The sequence below is a fragment of the Epinephelus fuscoguttatus genome, linkage group LG14 (assembly GCF_011397635.1).
Source record: "Epinephelus fuscoguttatus linkage group LG14, E.fuscoguttatus.final_Chr_v1".
Classification (NCBI taxonomy): Eukaryota; Metazoa; Chordata; class Actinopteri; order Perciformes; family Serranidae; genus Epinephelus; species Epinephelus fuscoguttatus.
This window is the reverse complement of record NC_064765.1, coordinates 37,072,093-37,095,950: the sequence shown is the minus strand read 5'-3', so window position 1 is coordinate 37,095,950 and position 23,858 is coordinate 37,072,093. Positions and strand designations below refer to the sequence as shown.

Here is a 23,858-nt window from a genome sequence, read left to right as displayed (position 1 = left end):
TCATCTGCTTAATCTGCTGGAGGCTATGATATGACAGTGTTCCAGCAGACATGTTGGCTGACTGTGGCTTGGCTCTGGTCTAGTCTGGGATTAAACTCACCCTGAACTGGTCTGACTGGCTTTTCTTAGCCAGGATGTCAGGCTGCAGGCCGTCAGCTGCCACCAGTTGGTCCCGGAGACCGGCCAGCTTGGAGCGAATCAACTCATAGGCGTCACCGAAGTCCTTGGTTCTTGAGATTAAGCCCTGAGAGCAGGAAGAATGAATCATTACCTGTGTCGTTACACAGCCGGTCATGTTTGGACTGTATAGTGAAGCCAGGTGTGTACTCTTTGTTAATAGTAGTATAATGAAATGAGGCCTGCACATGATCTAAGGCCTTCTAACTATACTGCTTTGTAACATCTTTCAAACTGTATTTTCAATGCATATTTTAAATTGAATGTGATAATGTTGATTTACAGGTCTAATAGTGTGCACGATATAATTACTGAGTGTGTGCTTCATCTCCCTCCAGTGGAAATGACATAGACAAAAGGAATGCGTGAAAAACTAAAGGGGGTGTGGTGTTATTTTTACGCCAGGGCCACACTGCCCGCGGAAGCGCAGCGCACCGAAATTCTCGCACGCGCCGGAGCACCTCCGTTCACATCAGACGTGCATTTCTCCACGCCATCGACAAGCGATTCTGCTCCCAGCTCTTGTTTTTCACTGCCTGGCTTGTCAGATTCGCTCACGGCTCGCGCAGAAAATAGACCAGACGCCGAACTGATTGCTGCAAATCGTGAGCCTGCTGCGGAGCTTCCCAGCGCGGCGCGGCCAGTGTGGACGACACAGTCGGTTAACATGGGCGCCGAAAGGAAACTGCCTTCTCTTCTCGGCGCTTTGAGGCTATTCGCGGCGCTTCTGCGGGCGGTGTGGCCCTAGCGTTAGACTGTACCTGCAACTGATCTCATGGCCTAAACTCTGTTGCCATGCATTTACGTTCACATGTATCATTCACCTCAGGAGAAACAGTGACTTCACACTGTGTGGTGAGAGGTGGCTGTTTAAAAACTGATTGATAATCACATTCAGGTTAATTTAATATTTCTGATTCGGGAATCAGATTTAATGATATTTAACACTATATATCATCAAAGATGGTCACTCTGTCTGATTAGACAATCATAGATTTGAAAATTCTTGCTGTGACTTGTCTGAGATATATGACAAATAACACACTGGCAAGTTCTTATAGTAGGCAACAGAAGGCAAAAAAACCAACATCATCATCTTTTTGTAAGGACGTCCCATGGCTGTCCTACACGGGAGTTGACAATCCTGAGAGTAATATGGTTAACTTTGGTCGTTAGTTCAAAACAATGGTCGAATAGTTAACTTTGAGACACATGCACCTTAGTCCTACTTAAGGGGGGACTGATTTCATGGATGCCTCACACTTTCACCGTGGCAGCACATAAGATCTATACAATCAGCACAGTTTCAGAAAAGTGTTTCTGCAGAACACTATGATGTCACAGTGCAGCTGACCCTTGACCTTTTGGATATAAACTGCCATTACTTCATCATTTTATCTTATTAGACATTTGTGTTAAATGTTGTCATAGCTTAGGAATTCTTGAGTTATGGCCAAAGATATGTGAGGCCAAGGTGACCTTGACCTTTAACCACCAAAATCCAGTCAGTGCATTGTTGAGTCCAAGTGACGTTTATGCCAAATTTGAAAAATTTCCCTCAAGGTGTTCTTGAGATATCGTGTTCACAAAAATGAGGCAGACAAGGTCACAGTGACCTTGACCTTTGACCACTTACATCTAATCAGTTCATAATGAGTCCAAGTGGATGTTTGTGCCAAACTTGAAGGAATTCCCTGAAGGCATTCTTGAGATATCGCATTTACGACAATGTGACGAATGGATGGCATAGCTGTAAACACTGTGCCTCCGGTCGTGGCTATCACCGGCACACAGGCATAAAGAGTTGTATAAAACCTTTAGTATCTCCACAGGGAGCTGTGTGAAGTCTGATTAATGTCCTCAAATGATGTCACTTGAGTCAGGGTCTGTTGGGAGTGAAGACTACAGGTAAAAAAAGTGAAAAGTAAAAAAATCTTTCAGTGTGCAGTTGGAAAGTAGTGATCTAATGGGAGCCTGTAGATTCCAGGATACATTAGCTACTGCTAACATAACAAACCTGAATCTCAACAGAACTGCCAGACGTCGAGTTGCATTGTGGGTAATGTAGGAAACAGGAGGATGTTACAGGAGTGCCATGCTAATACTTTTTTTAACACTGCAGACCAAAAACTGCCTGCGTCAAAAAAGACCGTCTGGCTGAATGTCAGAAATCTGGGTTACAGTTCTCATAACATGACGATGACTATAAACCAACCAACTGAGATACGGCTTAAAATGTCACATACAAAAATAACATGGAAAAAAATGCAACGATGTAAGCACCATTAAAAAAAAAAAAAAAAAAAAAAAGCTGGGGGGGAGATAACCAAAGTCTCCAAAAGTAGATCAGGAGCCAGAGCCTTTAGCTATCAGGCTCCTCTCATCTTCCTGTTACGGTCCGGGAGGCAGACACCGTCTCCACATTTAAGACTAGACTTAAGACTTTCCTCTTTGATAAAGCTTATAGTTAAGCTTCTCTCTCTCTCTCTCTCTCTCTCTCTCTCTTATTCTATTACTGCATCTTGCTAACTCGGCCATTCTGGATGTCACTAACTCGGCTTCTTCTCCGGAGCCTTTGTGCTCCACTGTCTCTCAGATTAACTCATACCGCAGCGGTGCCTGGACAGCGTGACGTGTGTGGTTGTGCTGCTGCCGTGGTCCCGCCAGATGCCTCCTGCTGCTGCTGCCATCATTAGTCATTAATCATACTTCTTCTGTTATTATACACATATGATTATTGTCACACATGTATACTGCCAGGTATTAATACATACTTTCAACATATTGTACCGCAGTAACCAGAACTATAATATTATTACTTTCATTAATGTTGCTGTAAGCTACTGTCATTACCTGCATCTCTCTCTCTCTCTGTCTCATTGTGTCATATGGATTACTGTTAATTTATTATGCTGATCTGTTCTGTACGACATCTATTGCACGTCTGTCCGTCCTGGAAGAGGGATCCCTCCTCAGTTGCTCTTCCTGAGGTTTCTACTGTTTTTTTTCCCCGTTAAAGGGTTTTTTTGGGGAGTTTTTCCTTATCCGCTGTGAGGGTCATAAGGACAGAGGGATGTCGTATGCTGTAAAGCCCTGTGAGGCAAATTGTGATTTGTGATATTGGGCTTTATAAATAAAATTGATTGATTGATTGATTGATTGATTGACTGAATTGAATTGATAACCCTAACACGTGCTGCTAGCTTGGTTAGGAAAGTTCATTTACAGCTATGGTCAACTGTGGTAATGCTAATACTAAAGCTATTTTTTTGCTATCTAAAAACAGACATAAAGGTCCAGTGTGTAGAATTTAGGGGGATATATTGGCAGAAATTGAATATAATATAATAAATATGCTTTCTTTAGTGTAACCCCGAATAGACAAACCAAACACTGCCTCTGGTTAGGGCCATTTATGTTTTCGTGTTGTCCACCATAGTTACTGCACCCCTCAGTGTAGGAAAAACACAAATTTAGTAACAAGAAACTGCTTTATTCTGTGTTTTTATCAGTTTACATCACCTGGCCCATTTGGTTTAGAGAGGAAGAGACCTCTGCAGATAATGCACTTCATAAAAGCCTGGATCTTAACTTATCAGAGAAAAAAGGTGAGCACACATTATGCGCTAGGCTAGCAGCCTGTCTCTGACATGCCAAACAGCATAGGAAAAACACTGATTTGTGAGGTGAAACTGCTTTATTCATTGTTTCTACCCCTTTAAATCATCAGATTAGTTTGTTTTGGTGAGGAAGACACCTCTGAGGAAAATTCAGCTCCCAGTAAAAACTTTCTAAACAATGAACATTGAAGGAATTCTAATTATGAGAAGTTTGAGCTTGTTACAACCTGCAATTTTCACAACTTGATGCCACTAAATCCCCCTAAATTTTACACAGTGTCTGGGGCGTCGGTGGTTTAGTGGTAGAGCAGGCACCCCATGTACAAGGCTGTTGCCGCAGCGGCCTGGGTTCGAATCCAGCCTGTGGCCCTTTGCTGCATGTCACTCCCCTTCTCTCTCTCCCCCTTTCACGCTTACCTGTCCTGTTCATTGAAGGCAAAATGCTCAAATAAATATCTTAAAAAAAAAAAAAAAAAATTTACACAGTGGACCTTTAAAACCAATTAAACAAAATGTGCTTTCTGGAAAAATGGATCTGACTCCTTAGAGTGTCTTTTAGTACAACTAAACGCTGAATGAGACTTTTTTTGCATGACCAAAACATGACAGTTAATTTTTATAACTGAAAACACACTGAGAAAGCAATGGCTCAGCTACGCCTCTGCTCTGGGAATCTGGGGCTATTTTATGGATACACTACCTAACTAACTTTTTCACCGTGGTAGTGACTTCTAAATGGATGGCAACCACCTTTTACTCAAAACTGACATGCCCTAATTATCCATAGCTTTAAGCCTTAATACCATTTGAACAGGTGAGTTATATAAAAATTCACCTGTGTACAGCTGTCATAAACAGGGAAATTAGCTATAGAGACCATAACTGACTTTTTTTCCCTGTGCTAGGCTTTAAACATGGTTATTTCTGCTGTTAAGTCAGGCAATTTAACATGGGGATCTATGATGATTGATTGGCTCTTGGAGCAAGTAATTCATCATAAACTCTCAGTGGTTACCACTTGGTTACTCAAGTAAACATCTACTGCATGAAAAAATTAAATGATTTTAAATCCAGCTGCTGTATCATCTTCTTGCCTGTGGGTTTGGACACTTTACATTCAAATGAAAGATGCAGTAAAGCTAAATGTGCAACAGTAGTATGTTAGCACCTGGAGCCTGCTCTTCCTCTGCAGCAGTTGAGTGTGCAGCAGCTCTCTGTTCCGGATGGCAGAACTCAGCTCGCTCTGCAGGCCGTCAGACCTGTCGGGACCAAACACAGATTCCAGCAGGTCCCCCTTCACTTGCAGTAGACTGAGACGCTCCTGCAGCTGAACGCTGTCCTTCAGCAGACGCTACAGTAAAGGACAGAAATGAGGAACATTTGAAGTTTGTTGTTTTCAAACTTTTATTTAGGCAACCTGTCTTTAAGTGCTCCACACTCCTGACCACTGAGTGTTCAAGTATTAGTGCATTTTCTTTCATTTGAAATCGAATCCACAGTTACTCACACATAATTTTAGGTTCAACTTCAGAAAATCTCTCCGTACATAACTTCATACAGAACTTTATACATAGCGTACGCTGCCACAGTGATGCAACTCTTACACAAGCTTTGGCTGTGAAATGTCTTTTAGACTTGAAATTGGAGAGTTATAAATCTTTCTGATCTTTTTTTTAGAAGGGTGTAAATGTGTAGGCAGCAGAGGGATGGCAGGTATGTTATTTTACTGATCTGCCATCCAATTGCTTTTTCTGTTGTTTTTTTACTTGGTGACGCTTGGACACACTTAATCAGAACCTGACAATGTATTACTGTTTTCTCCCATTGTTTCCCTGTGACGGTATAACAGTAGAGTGAGACAGGTTTGGTGCTTTGGGGAGAAAGCTGAGGCTGAACAGGTTTCTGACTGTTCCTTCTATGTCTCTGATATAATAACAGTGAGAGCACGTTGAGGTGGGCTGAACACTGGGCTGAAAACTAATTAAAATAACTCTGTGAGGGGGAAAATGTGTTTAGTATATTTGTGAGATTGAGTCATTTATAAAATTCCCTGACATTAGCGACATTACCAGACTATTTATCAGACGTCTCAGCTTTCTCTGTCTGGTAGAAAGCTCTTGCAGTTTCATAAAATATGTATCTGAGAGAAAATCAAAGATGGGTGTCAACCACAGGCATTCTGTATTCTGTGTAATTTAGAAAGTGCACAGTGGAGATATGTTGGATGTGTAATGAGGATCACAGTTTCAAGACTTCAGCCCTTTTTGTGCTATAGATGCTTTCAAACAAACTCTGGTGCCTTTGCCTGTTTGATTCCTTTTATGTGGGCTGCTATGAAAACTGTCAATGAGTCTCTGCTGAGGTCAATACACCATGCCCCAGATGTATACACAATGTGTGCACACCTTTTCCCACACATAAACTGGTACTTATAAAAGAAAAATGTGCAGTGAAAATATGTGCATCTCACCCAGACCACGGACCACCGTACACACAGTATTGGCTAGAGATGGGTACCAAAACCTGGTATTAAATGGGCCCCGGTCCAAATTATCAAAGACTGCAGTATTGATAAGCTCCCACAATAACAGCTCTGCTATCGGTATTTGAGAAATTCAGAAGATTTACTTCTTGTTCATTTAGGTAACAAACATTGTCTTCTACAGTTTTTATCTCACCAACTCTGTGTCAGATTTGCAATACGACTAAGACATTCATTACTATTTTTGCTATTCAATCCAGAAGAGAGCTTTCTGTGTTGGTGCCTCACAGCCTGCTGCATGTGCGAGGGGCAGGATGGAGCAGGACGGGGCCAGCTCTGTCACTCTGTCACACACACAGAGCAAATCCCTCCAAAGTATGGTTATACTTCACAAGAATTGGTGCTGACACTGCTTGTTGCCACAGGTTCAATAACTCCTGTGCATGTAAGGGCAGAAACACAGACAATCTAGCCACCTAGCTTGTAGTTCACCTCCCGTCACCCCATCCACCTCAGGTATGTGAAAGTCTATCAAAGTAATTTATTCAGGTTGCTGAGGTTTCAAGAAATTTTTCCGGCGGGGTCGTATGCTGTAAAGCCCTCTGAGGCAAAATCTGATTTGTGATATTGGGCTTTATAAGGCAAGGGGCAAGGCAGTTGTATCCGTCTAGTGCATTCTGTTCTCTTGTTTTGTCATGTCTACAGGTTGTTTTCTGTTATGTCATGTTTTGTTGTTGCAGTTGTTTTTTTGTTTTGACATTTAAGTGAAATGTAAAAAAGGTAGGCACAATTAGCTTCAGCCTACACCTTTTCGGCCATTGTAAAATGTATCTATTGATTTTGGAAGTGTTTCTTGCTACGCTACTGGACCGAAATAAACTATCATCATCATCATCATCATCATCATCATCATCATACACCAGGGCAATTCAAAGTGCTTTACAGAGCAATAAAATATAAAAGACACACTTTTACAAAAAAAGAAAGAAAAGTAATAAAAGGTAAAATTAATTACTAAAGGATTATTGATGATTATTATAGTTTATAAATAAAAGTGAAAATTTGAATTAAAATAAATTCTTAACAACACTGTAGGAGAATGTTAATTCATATACTGTGAATTTTGTTCGTATTTTGTTTCATTAAAAACCCCCAAAAGAACCAATCAGAGAACCGGATCAATAAGCAGTATCGGTAAGAGTAGCAGTATTGTTAAAATCATATGATCCTCATTCCTAGTATTAGCTGAGATAGCTGCAGCTAAGATGATGAGGAGGAGATTGAATATACTTTGAGAGACAGGTAACCCTTTTTTTAGGTTCTTTGTCTATTTCACTCATTGTGTTATTATTTTTGCTGGCTACACAGTGTTCTGTAAAATCTAAATCAAAGATGCATTTACAAAAAATAATTTTAAATGATTTAACTTTTTATTTATATTTGAACAATTGCCTATCTCCCTGTTAATGACTGTTTAATGTTAGCCTGATTTGTGAAGTACTTCCTGTTTGAACATGTCATCCTTCTGACAATTAATAATGATGATTACGATTTCATCACCATGCTGGTTTGCAGATGAATATAAATTAGTGGTACAGACACTATAAATATCTACAGCCGTGCGTAATGAAAAAAAACTGTGCTATGAGAGCAGTGAGAGCAATCCAGAACAGTAAAGTTGCAGATAAACAATAAGCTGAACATCAATATGAAGCTCTGTAACGCTGAGAGGAGCTGCACATTCAGCTGATAATTCTCTGTAGGTTCATTACACATTACTCCCATTACACATTGTCATGTGATACCTTGTCATTGTAAAACTATGAATCATTGCTGCTTTAAGGAAACGTGTGTTTTACCTCTATGTTCTGGACCAACATGGCAATGTGGGAGAAGTCAGTAACCTCAGCAGAGGCCTCTAGAACCTGAGACACCATGTGGCTCCACTGTGCATAGACCAGCAGCGGGTCCTGGAGGATGTTTCTCAGGCCTGACTCTGACTCTGAACACAGCCTCGTCGCTCTGCATTTCACACTGCAACAGGAGCACACAACAAATTTACAGCAGAGAACTTTTACAAAACAATTTTAAACTTACCTACAAGGCTGATTTTGTACATGTAGTAGTTTAAAAAAATGTGCCAAATAATATCTAGCAAAGGAAAACACAAGTAAATCATGGCACAATGAGTGGCTTCTATCAGTATATTTCGTAAGTTCACATTTATTAAATAATAGGGAATACTGAATATTCAGATCAGTATTGCACGCCGATATCAGCAAAAAACGTGCATCGGCATTGGATCGGACTGCATGGAAAAATGCCGATCCAAGATCTCCAATCCAGTTTTTCACGGAAGCCGCTCCAGGTTTTCCAGCCAGCCCAGCGCTCCACGATTCAAGCAGTCCATTCCAGTGATCCCTCCAGCACTTACTATCAATCCACCAGGCCAGCATGCAGACACACATGGAGGGTAGGAAGAGTAGCCGTCAACTTAGTTAACTGACTATTTGTTTTCTGCTCTGTTTTTTTGAGAGTGATATTTTTATTTGGTTTACACTCTTACTGTTTAAGTAAAGAGCACTGATGGCATTGTTTTGGGCACAATTAGTGAAACTGGAGCCATGGATGGACTATTGCTTGTTTAAACAGTTGTACAATATTATGTGCCTGTGCACCAGGCTGGCACTGACACTACTAAAATAACTGAAAAGGAAAGGCTGCATTGTTTGTTAAATGCCAACAATGTCTTGTGGAGTTAATCTATTTTTTATTTATTAGGGGGCCAAAGCACAAGTGTGTGGAGTCTTGCTGCTATTTTAATTTCAATGTTAGACATTTTAAAGATTTCTTGTGTTGATTTATTTTCTATTTATTAAGGGGCCAAAGCAGCCAAAGCAAACCAGCTATATTTTTTATTTAATGTTAATGTTCAAGTTTAAAGTTTGTTTATTTAACCCTGTTTACAATAAAGGGGTCAGTTTCTCATACCAACTGTTGTGGATCATTCTAACTAACCTGATTAAGTAGTTGTACTTGTTGGAGTAATATCGCTTGATCAAATCTTTTCTAACATGACTGACAACAAAATAAGTGAATATGTATAATACGCGCTTGGATCAGATTGGTATCGGTATCGGCCAGAACTCAAGGCTGTAATATTGGTATTGGATCGGAAGTGAAAAAGCTGGATCGGGACATCCCTGTTAAATAACCCCACAGACTTCATCGGGTTTTCTTTATAATCATCTCACTCAAAGAGAAAATAATTACATAATTAGTCTTGGATGATATGGAGAATATGAGATATTGTGATATTTTTGTCAAAATACCTTAATATTCATATTGCAACAATTAATCATCTGACTGTAAAATATATATATATATATATATATATATATATATATAAATATATAAATATATATATATATATATATATATATATATATATATATATCTTTACATTAACACTGAATATACACAGCATGTAGCTGCATCCTTTTCTGGCTCTGCACCTGGTCAATCACGACTGTGTCATGGCTCTGTCGCAGATTCAGTGTTTACTGGAAACATTTCTCAAGCTGAGCGTTTGTTCTTCAGCAGCCACATGTACAACTACAGAGTTTAGAGTTATGTAGCTAGTAGTTCTTGTCCTACAAGCATAGCTGCATGTTTCCGATTCAATTAGATGGTAACAAGTGCTTTGTGGCTGTGCATGAATATGACAACCTTTTGTTGCTTCTAACTTCCTATGTCATCTCAAATTTAAATTATACATCTGTAGTTTTGTTAATTTGCCTGACGACATCCTCATCATAAAATCATTTTATCTGGAGCTTGATAGCGACAGTTGGTAATAGTATTTATTTAACCATGCTCCATTTTCTCACAGCACAAACGGAAAAAAACACAACAGGGGGAGACAGAGCGGAGTTCCCATCCCTCACTATTTACTTCTCTTTCTCTCTCTCCAACTACAAGAAAAAAATAAAACAAAAGAAAAACAGAGTTACTGTGTATGTTACTCCAGCCAATACACTGATCCATAAATTATGACGAATATTGGCCAGGGGGCATAAATTGGGGGGGCCAATGGCCCCTCCCCTACTTCTCACGAGAGGTGATGAAAAAAATCGATACAGCATAGTATCGCAATATTTTTATATGGCAATATTGTATCGATGCACAGATGCAAAGTACCTTTTTTTTAATATGAATTATCAACATTACAAATACAAATTAAACTTTAGGTAGCTTACTAGAATAATAACACCAACTGCTTTTCAGACCAGCAGATACAGTTTGCTGCAATAAAAATGACGTGACATGAACAGACTGAAAACTTTAACTTACTAGATTATCTAGATGTTACCAAAGCTTTCCTTTAGGGACATAATTAGCAGTTGAAAAAAGGTAACAAATTGCAATATATGTTATCACAATACTCGGCATATAGTAACACATTTAAAACTGCAATAATATTTTACCATGACTTAACTATCGTGATAAATTTTTATTGTAAGTCATTTGTCAATACAAACAGAGGCATCGATCTAACTCTACAAGTGAATTTCATGCTTCAGAAACACAAAATAGATCCACTGCATGGAGAGGAGAGGTCCTTGTGACAGACACACATCAGCTAGAATGGCAGCAGATTGTCTCCAGCATCCACACAAAATCAGTCTTGTTCATTGACTGTAAATATTTCATACGGGGTTAGCTATTACTCTGCCCACTGAGGCTTCAATTAGACATTTTGCTCTCAGCACACCCATATTTACTATATATTACACAGTATTTATGGCTCTTTTTCCTGCGGTGAAACATGTTATTTAGACAGATGTGAACTTGTGAACAGGGTTGTCCCTGGCTCAAAATGAGGCAGAGGTGGTACCATCCTGATCATGTGCATGTATGTGTATGCATAGCATGCTATCAACTGGCTCAAGGAAACACTTTTTGCAAGCAATGTCTTTAAGGAATTCTAAGTATTAATTAATAATTGAATGATAAATAAATTGTGGCTGAACTGTTACAAGGATAGTCAGTGGTGTCTATAATGTGAATTCCTGGATATTAATGTTCATCTGCAATATCTGCATATTGTGATGAACTAATATCATGTTTGACAGATGTCTGAACATTTGTCCTGATAAAGTGGGGAAAAAGGTTATTTAAAAAAAAAAAAAAAGTCTGTACAAAACAGTCAAACATTGGGTCCGCACTATTACAACACCAATGTTCGCCTGCGGTGTGCCGAGTGGGCAGTGCCTGAAGACTATTTGACAAAACAGTAAATTTTAGCAGCAAGAGCGGGGTTTACGTCTCCACAACCACAGGGCCCATATAAGCACAAACAAGACAAGGAAGACTTATAAGACAAAAGACTGATGAATGTCATTCAGGCTTAATCAAAATCATATTGTATACATTACTGGCAATCATATGTCATCAAATTTAATTTTCAGTGTGGCTTTACTCACAGTTAAAGGATTAATTAAGCCCTGTAGAATTAAAGTTACTGCATAGAGGTTTTGACCACTAGAAGTGCTGTGGAGCAATGCTTTAATAAGTGGGTGTGTGTTTTGTCTGAGTGCCTCACTCCACTTGCATGTGTACATGCGTGCTGGTTACAAGATACACAATCCTGCTGATGGTTTTGCACTACTCTGCAGATTTACAGTTACTGACAGTAACACATTAAAAGAAAAAAAACATAAAGTGTAAGGAGGAAAAAGACAACCAGCTTTGTTGATATAATAGTAAACAATTTGGGTTAAAAAAATCTGCTCTGCAAATGATTTACAAGTAGACAAAGTGAAAGTAATGTACCTTTAAGAAAAAGTAGAGCAACACTGTTATAAGAAAAAAGAAAAAAAAATAGCTATAATAATAAATAATGATAAAAAATCTTTGCCATTTCAAATAAAATCATACTTAGTTGCAATTCCCTTCTGACAAAGGAAGCATTTGTCACAGGCAACATTAAGGACTGTCAGATTGTGAGGGTGGTTTGTTATTGAGATGCAAATATTAAAGTCCCCTCCAGTAAAAATGTGTTGTGGTTATTATTCTTTACTGTGCTGTTGGAGTTTGTTTTCACATTCATCTGCTGAAGGAGGAACATTTTTTGTGCTCTTTAAAATTCTCAGTTTTACACCTGAACTTACCAGCAGGGTTTTTGACATCATAACTAGTTTGGAAGCCGATCATGGTCCAATATGCTACTCACGTATGTGGGATGTGGAACCTTAAAGATGTCAGTGCACAAACACTGAAAATTGACTTTTGTGGGAGGAATCTTGTGTCCAGCAGTTTAACAATGTTTGCATACTCATAGATTCTGGATGTTTAATGAGGAATAAGGAGTAGATCTAATTTAAGGAAGTTTAATGAACAGCCATGACAAACAATCAGAAAAAATATTATTGAAGGCAGTTGTTGCTGTGGGTGTTAAAAATTCCCTTAAAAGAAGTATGTCACTGCTGGAAAGACTGTCTTTTGATAAACCTGGGCTGTCTATGCAGCAGAAAGACACATATACTTTTGAAATTGGTGCTATATGACCAGAGAAAACAGAGGAAAAAGGCTGTGGCATTTGCTTTTGCTCAAGAGGTGGAAAAACCGGAAATATGAGAATACACTGTGCTGCAGGGGAGCAATAACCGCTCCCACTGGTGGGTGACGTAATGCCAGTTTCCTATCAGGAAACAATATGGCAGCTGGCTGGGAACAAGTGATCTTGGATTATAGTTAAACAGTATGCTAAAATATGTTTCTCAAAACATCTTAGGTGCAAAACAGACGACGCAGTAACAGAATCTTGGTTTATATTTCATTAGCACTGTCTAGTTTTACTGTCTAATCTCAGTTTTTTCAGCCTCCATTTTCACTTGACAACTCTGAAACTAAGAGCTTGTGTGACCCATACGACTCTGCAAGCCACCCACACAGGGTTTATAGCCTGCAACTTGGTACCACTCATTTAGAACTTAAGAAGCTTCTTGGATGAGAGGCGAAACGTCTTCAAGAAACGCAAAACATCTGAGGCAAGATAAGACTTTGGTCTGCTTTTGAGAGAGAGAGAGAGAGTTGCGGCTATCTCTCAATCCACTTCTATACTCTGTGTCTGTGGTTCCTGGCATACAAAAATCTGGAAGTACAATGTGTAGTTCGAGCAACAGCCCCAGAGCCAGCCAAAATCTGCTGGATGACGAGTGTGAGCTGGGAGAACAGCAGGGAGATCTGGCCGCTGGTAAAATGGAATTAACTTTGTATTTTTTTTACTACCCTCATTGTGATGACACAAAGCTGGTCATCAGATCAGCAAAATATCACTGGTTTTATCCCAGATTTTGATTTTCAGGGTTTCTAAACAGCAGTGGGCTTACTGTCACATACCTCTGATGTTCTTTGACAACAGCCAGGACATCATCAGAAAGGTGGCGCGAGTCCTCTGAGAACCTGAAGAGCTCCTTGAGCTGAGCCTTGAGCAGTTCCACTTGGGACTCCTCCCCTGCCAGAGTATTCCTCACACCCTGCAAGATACACATTTGAAACATACGCAAAGTGAGCTTGAAGTCACATCAGCAGCAAACCAAAGAGTGTGATTTTTACCACATACGTCTGAGTTGCACACTCACAAGCCATGTTGAAGTCAAAAAGTCACCCTCCTACATAGCCTAGTTCTGTGATATATATGCCAGTTTCTTGTGTCATATCTGAAACTCAACTTTTTGGGGGTCATCTTAGCAAATTTTGAAACTGTCCCAGATACTTGACTCTTGCGACATCTCGCTAGTGCATCGCGTATTGTTAAACAAAACAAAATCAATAAATTGTGTATTGCCAGGCAAATGATTAGGTAAACCTATTAGATAACACATTTCTGAGTGTGACTTTCTTGTCTTTATATGGACAACACATCTATTAGTCAGAGCACAGTGGCAACCCTTCTTACTGCCACAGTAATATTAATGTGCTGAGTACTGCTGTTAACAGCACACAAGCTTTGATAATCTAAATGTTAATATAAAATAAATGTACGTAGTACAAAGAAAAATAATGCACAAGGTGTGTAACGATCAATGTGACTTTAGAAAATTAACACATTTGAAATATCAAAATCTTCAAAATAAGGTTTGGAAGTGTTCTCTGACACTTTGTTACCATGTCTCCATGTTTTGTGAGCTATCTTATCTGGAGCTGTGGCACCATCGCTCACTGCTCCCTTCAGCACTGAGTGCCTCCTCCATGTTTGTTGTATTTTGCATTTTGAGACAACAGACCTTTCTTGCAGTGCATATTTTGACTAGTCATAGCAAGAACAGTACAGGTGCAAAATAATGAAAGCAATGATGGCTCTGTCTGTAGATATGACAGTCACCAGCATGCACAATACCAAATCCCTGGAAATGACTCATGTAAACAGTCTGCAGCCATTACTATTGTCACGATGGACAAAATGACACAGCTGCAGATAATTATCAATGAGTAAGTTTGCCTCAGGTTTGTCACAGAGAAAGCACCAACTGTTATTGTTGGCTGGGTGCTAATTGGCACGACTAAATGAAACGCAGACATAATTACTTTTATCAGCTGCAGTCGTGCTATAACACATCTGTGAAGAAAGACCATTGAGAAGCACAGCTGCACTAATGTGAAAACCACAACAAACTTCATTGACAAATCTCCTAACTAACTCAGTATGTTGGTAATGAATGCACTGTTTTCAGAGAAATCTGACAATACATATTGTTAGTAAATCTGTGAGTAGATTAAAACCTTGTTACTAAAAACCTACACTAGATTGAAGAAGGCTGTGGGAAACTTGGATTTGATCATAGGCGTGTGTGTGTTCATGAATGCCAACCAACCACTGCCATGCCCCCCCCCCAATATAATGGTAAGGGAAACACTGACATTGGATTTCAGTAATTTACCATTACAACTTAAAACCAACTAAATATCAATGTCATCTGTGGTCAGTATTCTATGTAAAATTAATGTTGACATTAGACGTTGCCCTGACATTGAATTTTAGTTACCTGACATCACAACCTAAATTCAACCAAATATTAACATCTGACAATGCTGGTGGTCAGCTGGGTTGGTGAAGTCAGTGTCACTGGCACATGCTATTGCCACAGTTAAAAGATGTGGCAAATCAGAAGCCTGTACTACGAAGCAGGATTTGAAGTTAGGGAGGTAACTTCAGGGTTAACTCTGGGTTTTCAATACTACGAAGCTTGTTCTCTTTTTACTGGGATAAATCACCACTGTAACTAATGCTGAACAGCTAACCCGTTCCCGAGCAGGTTAACTTCCGGGTATCAGATCACAACCTGTCAACGTCCCGAAATCTGACCAATCAGATCACTGAAGAAAAAAGAATCCATGAATGAAAGTCTGAAGTGACAGGCTAAAAAGAGGATCCTATATGATGCTATTTTTCCACTGGTTTTAAAACAGCTTCTACCGGAAAATATTGTCAAAACTAAAAAAGGATAAAATCCACATAGCATTCTTGCAGGAAACCCACCTAGATGACTTAGAGCATGCCAAATTAAATAAAATGGGTTTTAAACATGTCGCTTTTTCTTCACATGATTCGGGGAGACGGAGAGGAGTGGCAATTCTGATATCTAGTGCACTAAATTACGAACATATCTCTGATTATAAAGATAAGGAAGGTAGATTTGTTATTACAGGTAAAATAGAGGGAATAGTGACAAGTCTCATTAATGTGTATATTCCTCCTGGTAGCGATTGGCCTGTTTATAAACACATATTTGAATTAATGGCAATAAAAAGTCAAGGGATTTCAATATGCAGGGGGGGACTTTAATATTCGGCTAAATCCGAAATTAGACTCTTCAAACGGCAGACCTGATGCAAAGAACAATAGTAAGAAAATTCAAACTTTGATGCAAGAAATGGGAATTGTGGACGTGTGGAGAGAAGGAAATCCAATTAGTCGTGACTTTACACATTTCTCAGCCGTCCACAATGTGTACTCCTGGATCGACTATTTCTTCACTTTCAAAAAAGACCTTTATAGACTAGATCAATGCGAGATAGGCCCTACCACTCTGTCTGATCATAGCCCGATTTATTTATCAGTCAACCTCAATAGCAAGCCTAGGTCCACTCTCTGGAGGCTGAACTCGAATATTTTAAATAACCCAACTATTAAAGACAAACTGAAGATGGAGATTAAATCGTATTTGGAATTTAATGATAATAAAGAGGTGACTCCATCCATACTCTGGGATGCCTTGAAAGCCGTGATTAGAGGTAGAATAATAGCCATTTCGGCAAGTGAAAAGAAAATTAGGCAACAAAAACTCAAGAACCTGGAGAGTAAGTTGAAGAAACTTCAGAAAGAACATTCAGAAACCTTTGAAGATGGGACTAAATCCAAAATTACAGAATTAAAAAAAGAAATAGATGAAATAAACACACAGGAAATACAAAAAAAACTCTTGTTCTTAAAGCAACAATACTACGAGATAGGGGGGAAATCATTGAAGCTTTTATCATATAAGTTGCGTAAGCAACAAGCAGAGAGAACTATACACAAAATAAGAAACTCCATGACAAATGAGATAGAAACCAGTATAGAGAAAATTCAACAATGTTTTGAAAACTACTATAAAACACTATATTCTCAACCCCAATTGAACAATGATCACCAGACAGAAGCTTTCTCATCTTTGATACACTTGCCGAAGGTCACAAAAGAACAAAACGATAGATTGATAGCTAAAATAACAAAAGAAGAACTACAGTCAGCAATTGGAAGGCTAAAAGGAGGAAAGTCCCCGGGGACGGATGGTTTCACCCCGGAGTGGTATAAAATAATGCAGGACCAATTACTTCCAACACTCTTAAAAACATTTAATTGGGTGCTGGAAATGAAAAAGATCCCCCCCTCATGGAGGGATGCAATAATATCTATCATTCCGAAAGAGGGGAAGGATAAACTCGAGTGTGGGAACTATCGTCCAATAAGCGTTCTAAATGTTGACTATAAACTGTTCACCTCTATCCTGTCCAAAAGAATAGAAATGATTCTACCAGACCTGATACACAAAGACCAGACAGGCTTCATCAGACAGAGACAGACGACAGACAATATCAGGAAAACACTGCATGTTATGAGACAGGTCACTCAACAAAAGCTGGAGTCGCTTATAATTAGTTTAGACGCAGAGAAAGCGTTTGATTCAGTGAGATGGTCCTTCCTGTATAAGGTATTAACAAAATTTGATTTTCATACAACTATAATTGATACAATAGCAGCACTATATGATAAACCAACAGCCAAGATAAAAGTCAATGGAGATCTAACTCGTTCATTCACATTGGAAAGAGGTACGAGACAAGGATGTTGTATGTCGCCACTCCTCTTCGCCCTCTTTATTGAGCCACTGAGCCAGTGGATCAGACAGAACTCGGATATAAGGGGGATAACAATGGCATCTGGGGAGGAGAAAGTGGCTCTTTTTGCTGATGATTTATTGATTAGTTTAGCGCAACCCACACAGACACTCCCCAAATTGATGAAAATGTTAAAGGAATACGGTTTAGTGTCTGGGTACAAAATCAATATTAGTAAAACTCAAGTCTTAACCTTTAACTATGACCCACCACTGGAGATCAAAAAGTTATGTAATTGGAAATGGGATGCAGAGTTCATTAAGTATCTGGGAGTCACACTGCCGAAGGATCTTTCAAAAATGTTTGATCTCAACTATGGACCCCTAAATTCAAAGATAAAATCAGACATACAAAGGTGGAATGTTGTTCCCTTTCTAGGTTTGAGTTCTCGGATAGAATCAATTAGGTTGAATATCTTGCCAAGACTACTTTACCTCTTCCAGTGTCTGCCAATCGAAATACCACTTAAACAATTTTTAGAATGGGACAGGTGGATATCGAGATTTGTTTGGCAAGGGAAGAAGGCCAGGATTAAATACAGAACCTTGCAATTGAAAAAAGAAAAGGGCGGAATGGGCCTTCCCTGCCTAAGAGAGTATTATCATGCAGCCCAATTGAGACCATTAATTTGTTTACTCTCACCAATATACACTGCAGGCTGGAAAGATATAGAAGGCACAAGGGTGAAAGGAACACCAGTAGCAGCCCTACTAACGGATAAGAAATTGCAAGAGGATCGCACGCGTCTAAAATCCTGAGGTGGTGTGCCTACGATTCGGATTTTGAACCAAACAAAAATGATGACAGATTTAAGGGATGGATCCCTAAGGGCTTAACCACCTATTATTCATTTATCCACAAGGGGGCATTCCAGAGATTTGAAGTTCTGCAAAACGAACAAGGGTTGGGAAAAGAGGATTTTTTCAGGTACCTGCAAGTTAGAAGCTATTTTAATCAACACATGAAAGAAGCTTTAGTAAAACTTAACTCAGGCTTCCTGCAGACATTTTTATCACAGCTTAAGTCCCGGTCTTGCAACAAAATTATATCCAGAATGTACAATGGCATCCAAAAATCAAAACAAGACAGTACAATATATATAAAGGAGAAGTGGGAAAAAGAAGGAAAGGCAGTGATCTCGGTGGAGAGTTGGGAAAGAGTGTGTCAGCTACAGTGGAGGTCAACAGGGTCAAACATATGGCGTGAGTTTTGTTGGAAGAACATAGTGAGATTTTTTATCACACCCATTCAGAAACGACATCAGGGTAATGGTGATTTTTGTTGGAGACTATGTGGCACTAGTGGAGCCAATCACTTTCATATTTTCTGGGACTGCCAGGTTATCAGAAAATTTTGGGAAGAAATCCATAAACATATAACTAATGTAATGGGGATGAATATTACCTTCAACTATGAATCAATGTATTTGGGAGATATTGACTTTCACAATTGGAACAAGAATGATAAAAAATTGCTTTATGTATTATTGGCAGCTAGTAAAAAAAACTATCACAAGAAAATGGAATAGAACCACCCACCATTGGGGAATGGATGGATATAGTACAAGAAATTTACATTATGGAAAAACTATCATTTTCCTTAAGAGTACAAAAAGAAAAGTTCTATCAGATTTGGTCCAAATGGACTGAGTACACAAAACCTGTAAGATCTGATTTCACTTGAGGCTGTTTGTAATTTGTGACTATCCACTCTTCATTAAAAATACTTTTGTGTGCACCACTTGAATAAGTATTCTATTTAAGATTTTTTGTTTGTTTATTTGTTTTCACTGTATGTGAAACTGAGATCCCTCAGGAAGTGAGCTCCCCTGGTTCTGTTCACTGGATATAATACTTGAATGACTTTAAAATAACTTGGAAGAGCAGCATGGAAAGGACACTTGGACTTCACTCTACCCAATTACCAAGGGGAATGGGGCGGATAAACCAAGGGAGATGACACTTTTGGGGTCCAGGGAATGATTGCAATGTTGTAAATAAAACTGTAAATATTTGCTTTTCCAAATAAAAAGAAAATTTCAAAAAAAAAAAACCAGCTTCTACCAAATGGAGAGATCGTTTACACACTAAACACATGATTTTAGCAGGATTTGAGATGATTAAGTTTACTTTAGTCCGCAGTGATAGTGCTGCTACTTTTACAATCTGTTTCCATCACTGCAGCTCAAAATAACATGAGGCACCTGTGTGATGAGAACTAGGATAAAATAGACATTATTTTATTATTAAAATAATCCACACACTGTTAATTGGCTCTTGTTATAAATGTAACCAAATGGACCTCATTGGTCATTAACTACCTTTCCACTCTTTACTTCAGCAGCAAAAACAGTGTGGTGTTATTTTAAGGAGTTTTGTGTGACATACTCAGAATAGTATTATCATCATCCAACTAAACAGCAAAAAAATACTCTCACATAGCTCACTGACACCTGCACTGAGTTTAAGTCTCAGAAGACGGTGAATATGTGGATAGTATTTTCAGTGTTTCTAGATCTTCCGAATTAAAATTATTGTTTGTCATTAAAATCCCATGCCACTGACATGTTGCTGTCTCGTCTACAAACTACTGTCATTACTGTTTCATCTCATATCATATGAAGCAGCCTCCTTCATTCAGGGTTTTGATGATGACGTTTGCAATTAACAACCCTTTTACATGAACGCGCTCGTGGCTGGATAGGAAAATCCAGAGTTGACTGAACTAGTTGATAACCAGCTTTTTAGTACCAGTTATCCAGATGGCCAATGTGATGGGTTAGTCAAACCAGACGGTGAGAAGATATCCTGGTTAAGTTGGACTGGCTTCATAGTACAGGCCTCGGCTCTGACTGGCCGTTCCATAAAACCGATCAACACTGGGCATGAGAGTCCTGCCAGACGGGGTCTGGGCTTTTCCGAGGTGCATTCAAAAGTTGTTTTATTGGTTGAAGATCTTTAGAACTATTAATTGAAAGACCAAAGCAGGTATGCCTTAATGCACGATCCAAATCTTTGTCAAAAATTGCCATTTTCAGCATGTAAGATGTTAACTCAGATGTTGTTGATTCCCATAGAGAAGGGGATTTGAAAAGGAAAGAGAATGCCTTCTGAAATCAGTGCCCCACTGGCAGGCTGTCACCACAGTCCATAGCCGCTGAATGAGACTAACTTAGGTATGACACAACAAGCTCTGCACACCTGGATTGGGGTCATTCATCTCTGCAGATCATCCCAAACTCTGTCAGGCTGGATGGGGACTGGCAGTGGAAAGCCATTTTCAGATCTGATATATGGCATAACCAAAATATATATCCAACATTCAAAGCAGAAATTCTTGTTTTTACTGAGGCCACACAGTTTAGAAAGCCTTCTTCCCAGCAACGTGCTCTCATGAATTATTAAACACACTTATTTAATAAGAGCACACAATGGTATTTTCTTTAAGGTTAGAGCCATTACCAGAGCATGTTCTTCTGTTGTTTGGCATTTCTTTCGATTATCTGTTTATGCAAATTCTCAGTGGTAAAATATTTTGGCTTCAATCAAATATTTGCAATTTCTACAAACTGCAGTTGTTTACAATCCATTTCACTTCTTAAACTAAAAGTAAAAACAGGCTGTGTCACAGTGAGGTGACAGCCTGTCTAGATTGTAGCAGATGACAGACAGATGAGTCCACCAGATCATTTAGCATTCCAGTCACACCCAACAGAAGCGGCTCCACAGGTCCACAGGTACACAACTCTTTCTCTGGAAGATTCTATGTGAATTGTGAATTCTGTCTCCTGCTGACTGTGCCCTTTATCTGCCACATGCTGCAAAAATGCATATAAAAACATATGGAAGTTAATTCTGTAGTGGCAAAGCTTGTCACGTTTATTCTCACTTTTCTACTACACAGTTCTTCCTATCAATCCACAACCAGCAGTGTATTACTAGAAAAACAAATGTCTGAACATATGTCTCAGTGTGGAGACCCAGACAGAAACAATAATCTGACTGTGACTCCACCACACCTCTCTGAGGCATTCAGTGGATCCACTGAAGTGATAACTGAGCTTCACTGGCAGGGCTGCAAAATGTTGTTTCCAGCGTGCCAGGCATGTGAGATAGGTGGTAACATAAACTGTGATGGAGAAAATGAATCCAGTCAAGAGTCATCATGTCAGAACATGTACGATTCTATCATCTCTAAGAGGGACTAGAGGAGGACTGATGTATACGTAAGGAGGAAAGGTATTGAATGAAGGCATCAAAAGGACAATGAGAAAAAGAAATACAAATTGAATGGGTGCAACCACAAAGAACAATGGATAATAGCAAGAAAGAGAGAAGAAATAGGGGAGGACAGATGGATTGCAAATATTTTGGTGTGCCAGAAAGGAGAAGAGATTCAAAGATTCTAAAGTATAGCTGGCTATCATACGTCAAAACTCAAGCTGTGTCCACAGCAGTGAGAATCAAAAAATGTCAAATACTGAATTTGGCAGCTGAAAATGGACTTAATGACAGCAAAGTTGTCAATTTACTATACCAACTTGTTCATGGATAATATAAACAGACTAGCATGTCTGTTTATCATTCATTCATTCATTCATTCTGCATGACCGCTTACACTCTGGACAGGTCGCCAGACTATCACGCGGTTAACACATAAAGACAGACAACTATTCATGCTCACATTCATCTCATTTTTTTAAATTAAGTTTATTTAGTTATTTAGTTTTCATTGTTTAAACAAGTTAAGTTTCAGTTTAATTCTTATTGGTATCAGTTTCAGTATTAGTTTTTTTTTTTATTAAATTATGGGGGTGGTGTTTTATCAGGGGTACGACTTAAGAAGTTCAGAATTTGTATTGCAATAGAAACACCACACTTTGTGAGGGCAGCCGACTCACAGTCATGTAGACACGCTATTGTTGTTACTATGGTTACAGCTTGCCTGCATACCACGATTAAACAAATGGCACCTTGTAAATGACATCAAAAGGCATGGTTTTGTAGGCTTAGATAGTTTGATTGTTTTAAGACACATATCATACACACACACATTGCTGTACTTAGGACATATAACTACCTCACCTGTGACTTTTTGAGTTTTTGAACATTATATATGTTATCTGTCTGAGCTCCTCCACCAGCACACTCCCTCCTGCACTCACAAGTATGCTGATGCCTAGCCCCCCTACATGCATCGGTGCACGCAACTTGGTAAAGAAAATATGTTGTGCAGGGCTGCCAACTCTTATAAACTGAAAAACCAGAAAGGACAAAGCATCACAGCCCAATGGCTACACCATCTATTCATGCTGCTAAGGCAGTGGTACTTAAAGCTGCCCAAAAGGACAAAGAAAGACTAGCATTACAGCAATATTAAATAATACCTCATTAATTTGTGACATCAGCATGTGCAAGTGCTAATACCCTAAAACAGTTTCCATAATAGGTGTGCTGAGAAGCACAATGGATTTCTGCTCAAAATTACTCTATGGCCATATCAAATATAAAGTTCTTTCACCTTTCACTTCACATTACTGTACAGGGACAGTCAGCTCAAATGATGTTGTAACACACGGAAAATTAAATGAATAAATGTTTTTCTTGAGAGGTTTGCTGAATGTATAATGTCAGATGACCCTGACTATGACCATGTGAAAGCTGTACAGTGTTTGAGAAAAGCAATGGGGAAGGTCAGTGCAAATTACATTAGAGCAAATTGATGATTTCTTCAAATTTGAACTGCCTTAAACAAAATGTTGCTGCATTCAATGCTGAAATTCTTTCTTCTGTTAGATCCAGCCGAGGCTGTGGCAGAAATGCCAAGAGAGAAGGACAAATACACCATATAGGGCAGGGAAAAAAAAAATTACTGCCATGCAACTGCAGGCCTCTGTGTATCCATCAAGTTGCAGTTACAGTTTAAATCCATGTCTGTGAAAACATTAATGCTTCCACACATCTTCCCCGGGCAGCACAGAAGATCTATACACTCAGTTTCAAGGTGGACACCCAAGACCTGAGTCACCAACTGACATCTGACCAAATGTCTCCCCCTCTGTTCCTGAGATATGACGCTAATTAATAGCCAGAAAAGGGTTTCTGCAGAACATTACGATGGCACAGAATAATTGA

General features: G+C 39.1%; 1 protein-coding gene across 1 annotated transcript in view; it reads right to left on the bottom strand.

The window, feature by feature from the left end:
- The window catches only part of syne3 (spectrin repeat containing, nuclear envelope family member 3), an 83,147-nt gene that overhangs the window by 34,717 nt on the left and 24,572 nt on the right, over positions 1 to 23,858 (bottom strand). The window contains exons 7-10 of the mRNA XM_049596240.1: positions 13,684 to 13,820; positions 8,139 to 8,313; positions 4,966 to 5,148; positions 101 to 244 (exon numbers count right to left, since the gene is read on the bottom strand). Of these exons, the coding sequence (XP_049452197.1) occupies positions 101 to 244; positions 4,966 to 5,148; positions 8,139 to 8,313; positions 13,684 to 13,820 (639 nt within the window). The remainder of the gene's footprint in view (positions 1 to 100; positions 245 to 4,965; positions 5,149 to 8,138; positions 8,314 to 13,683; positions 13,821 to 23,858) is intronic.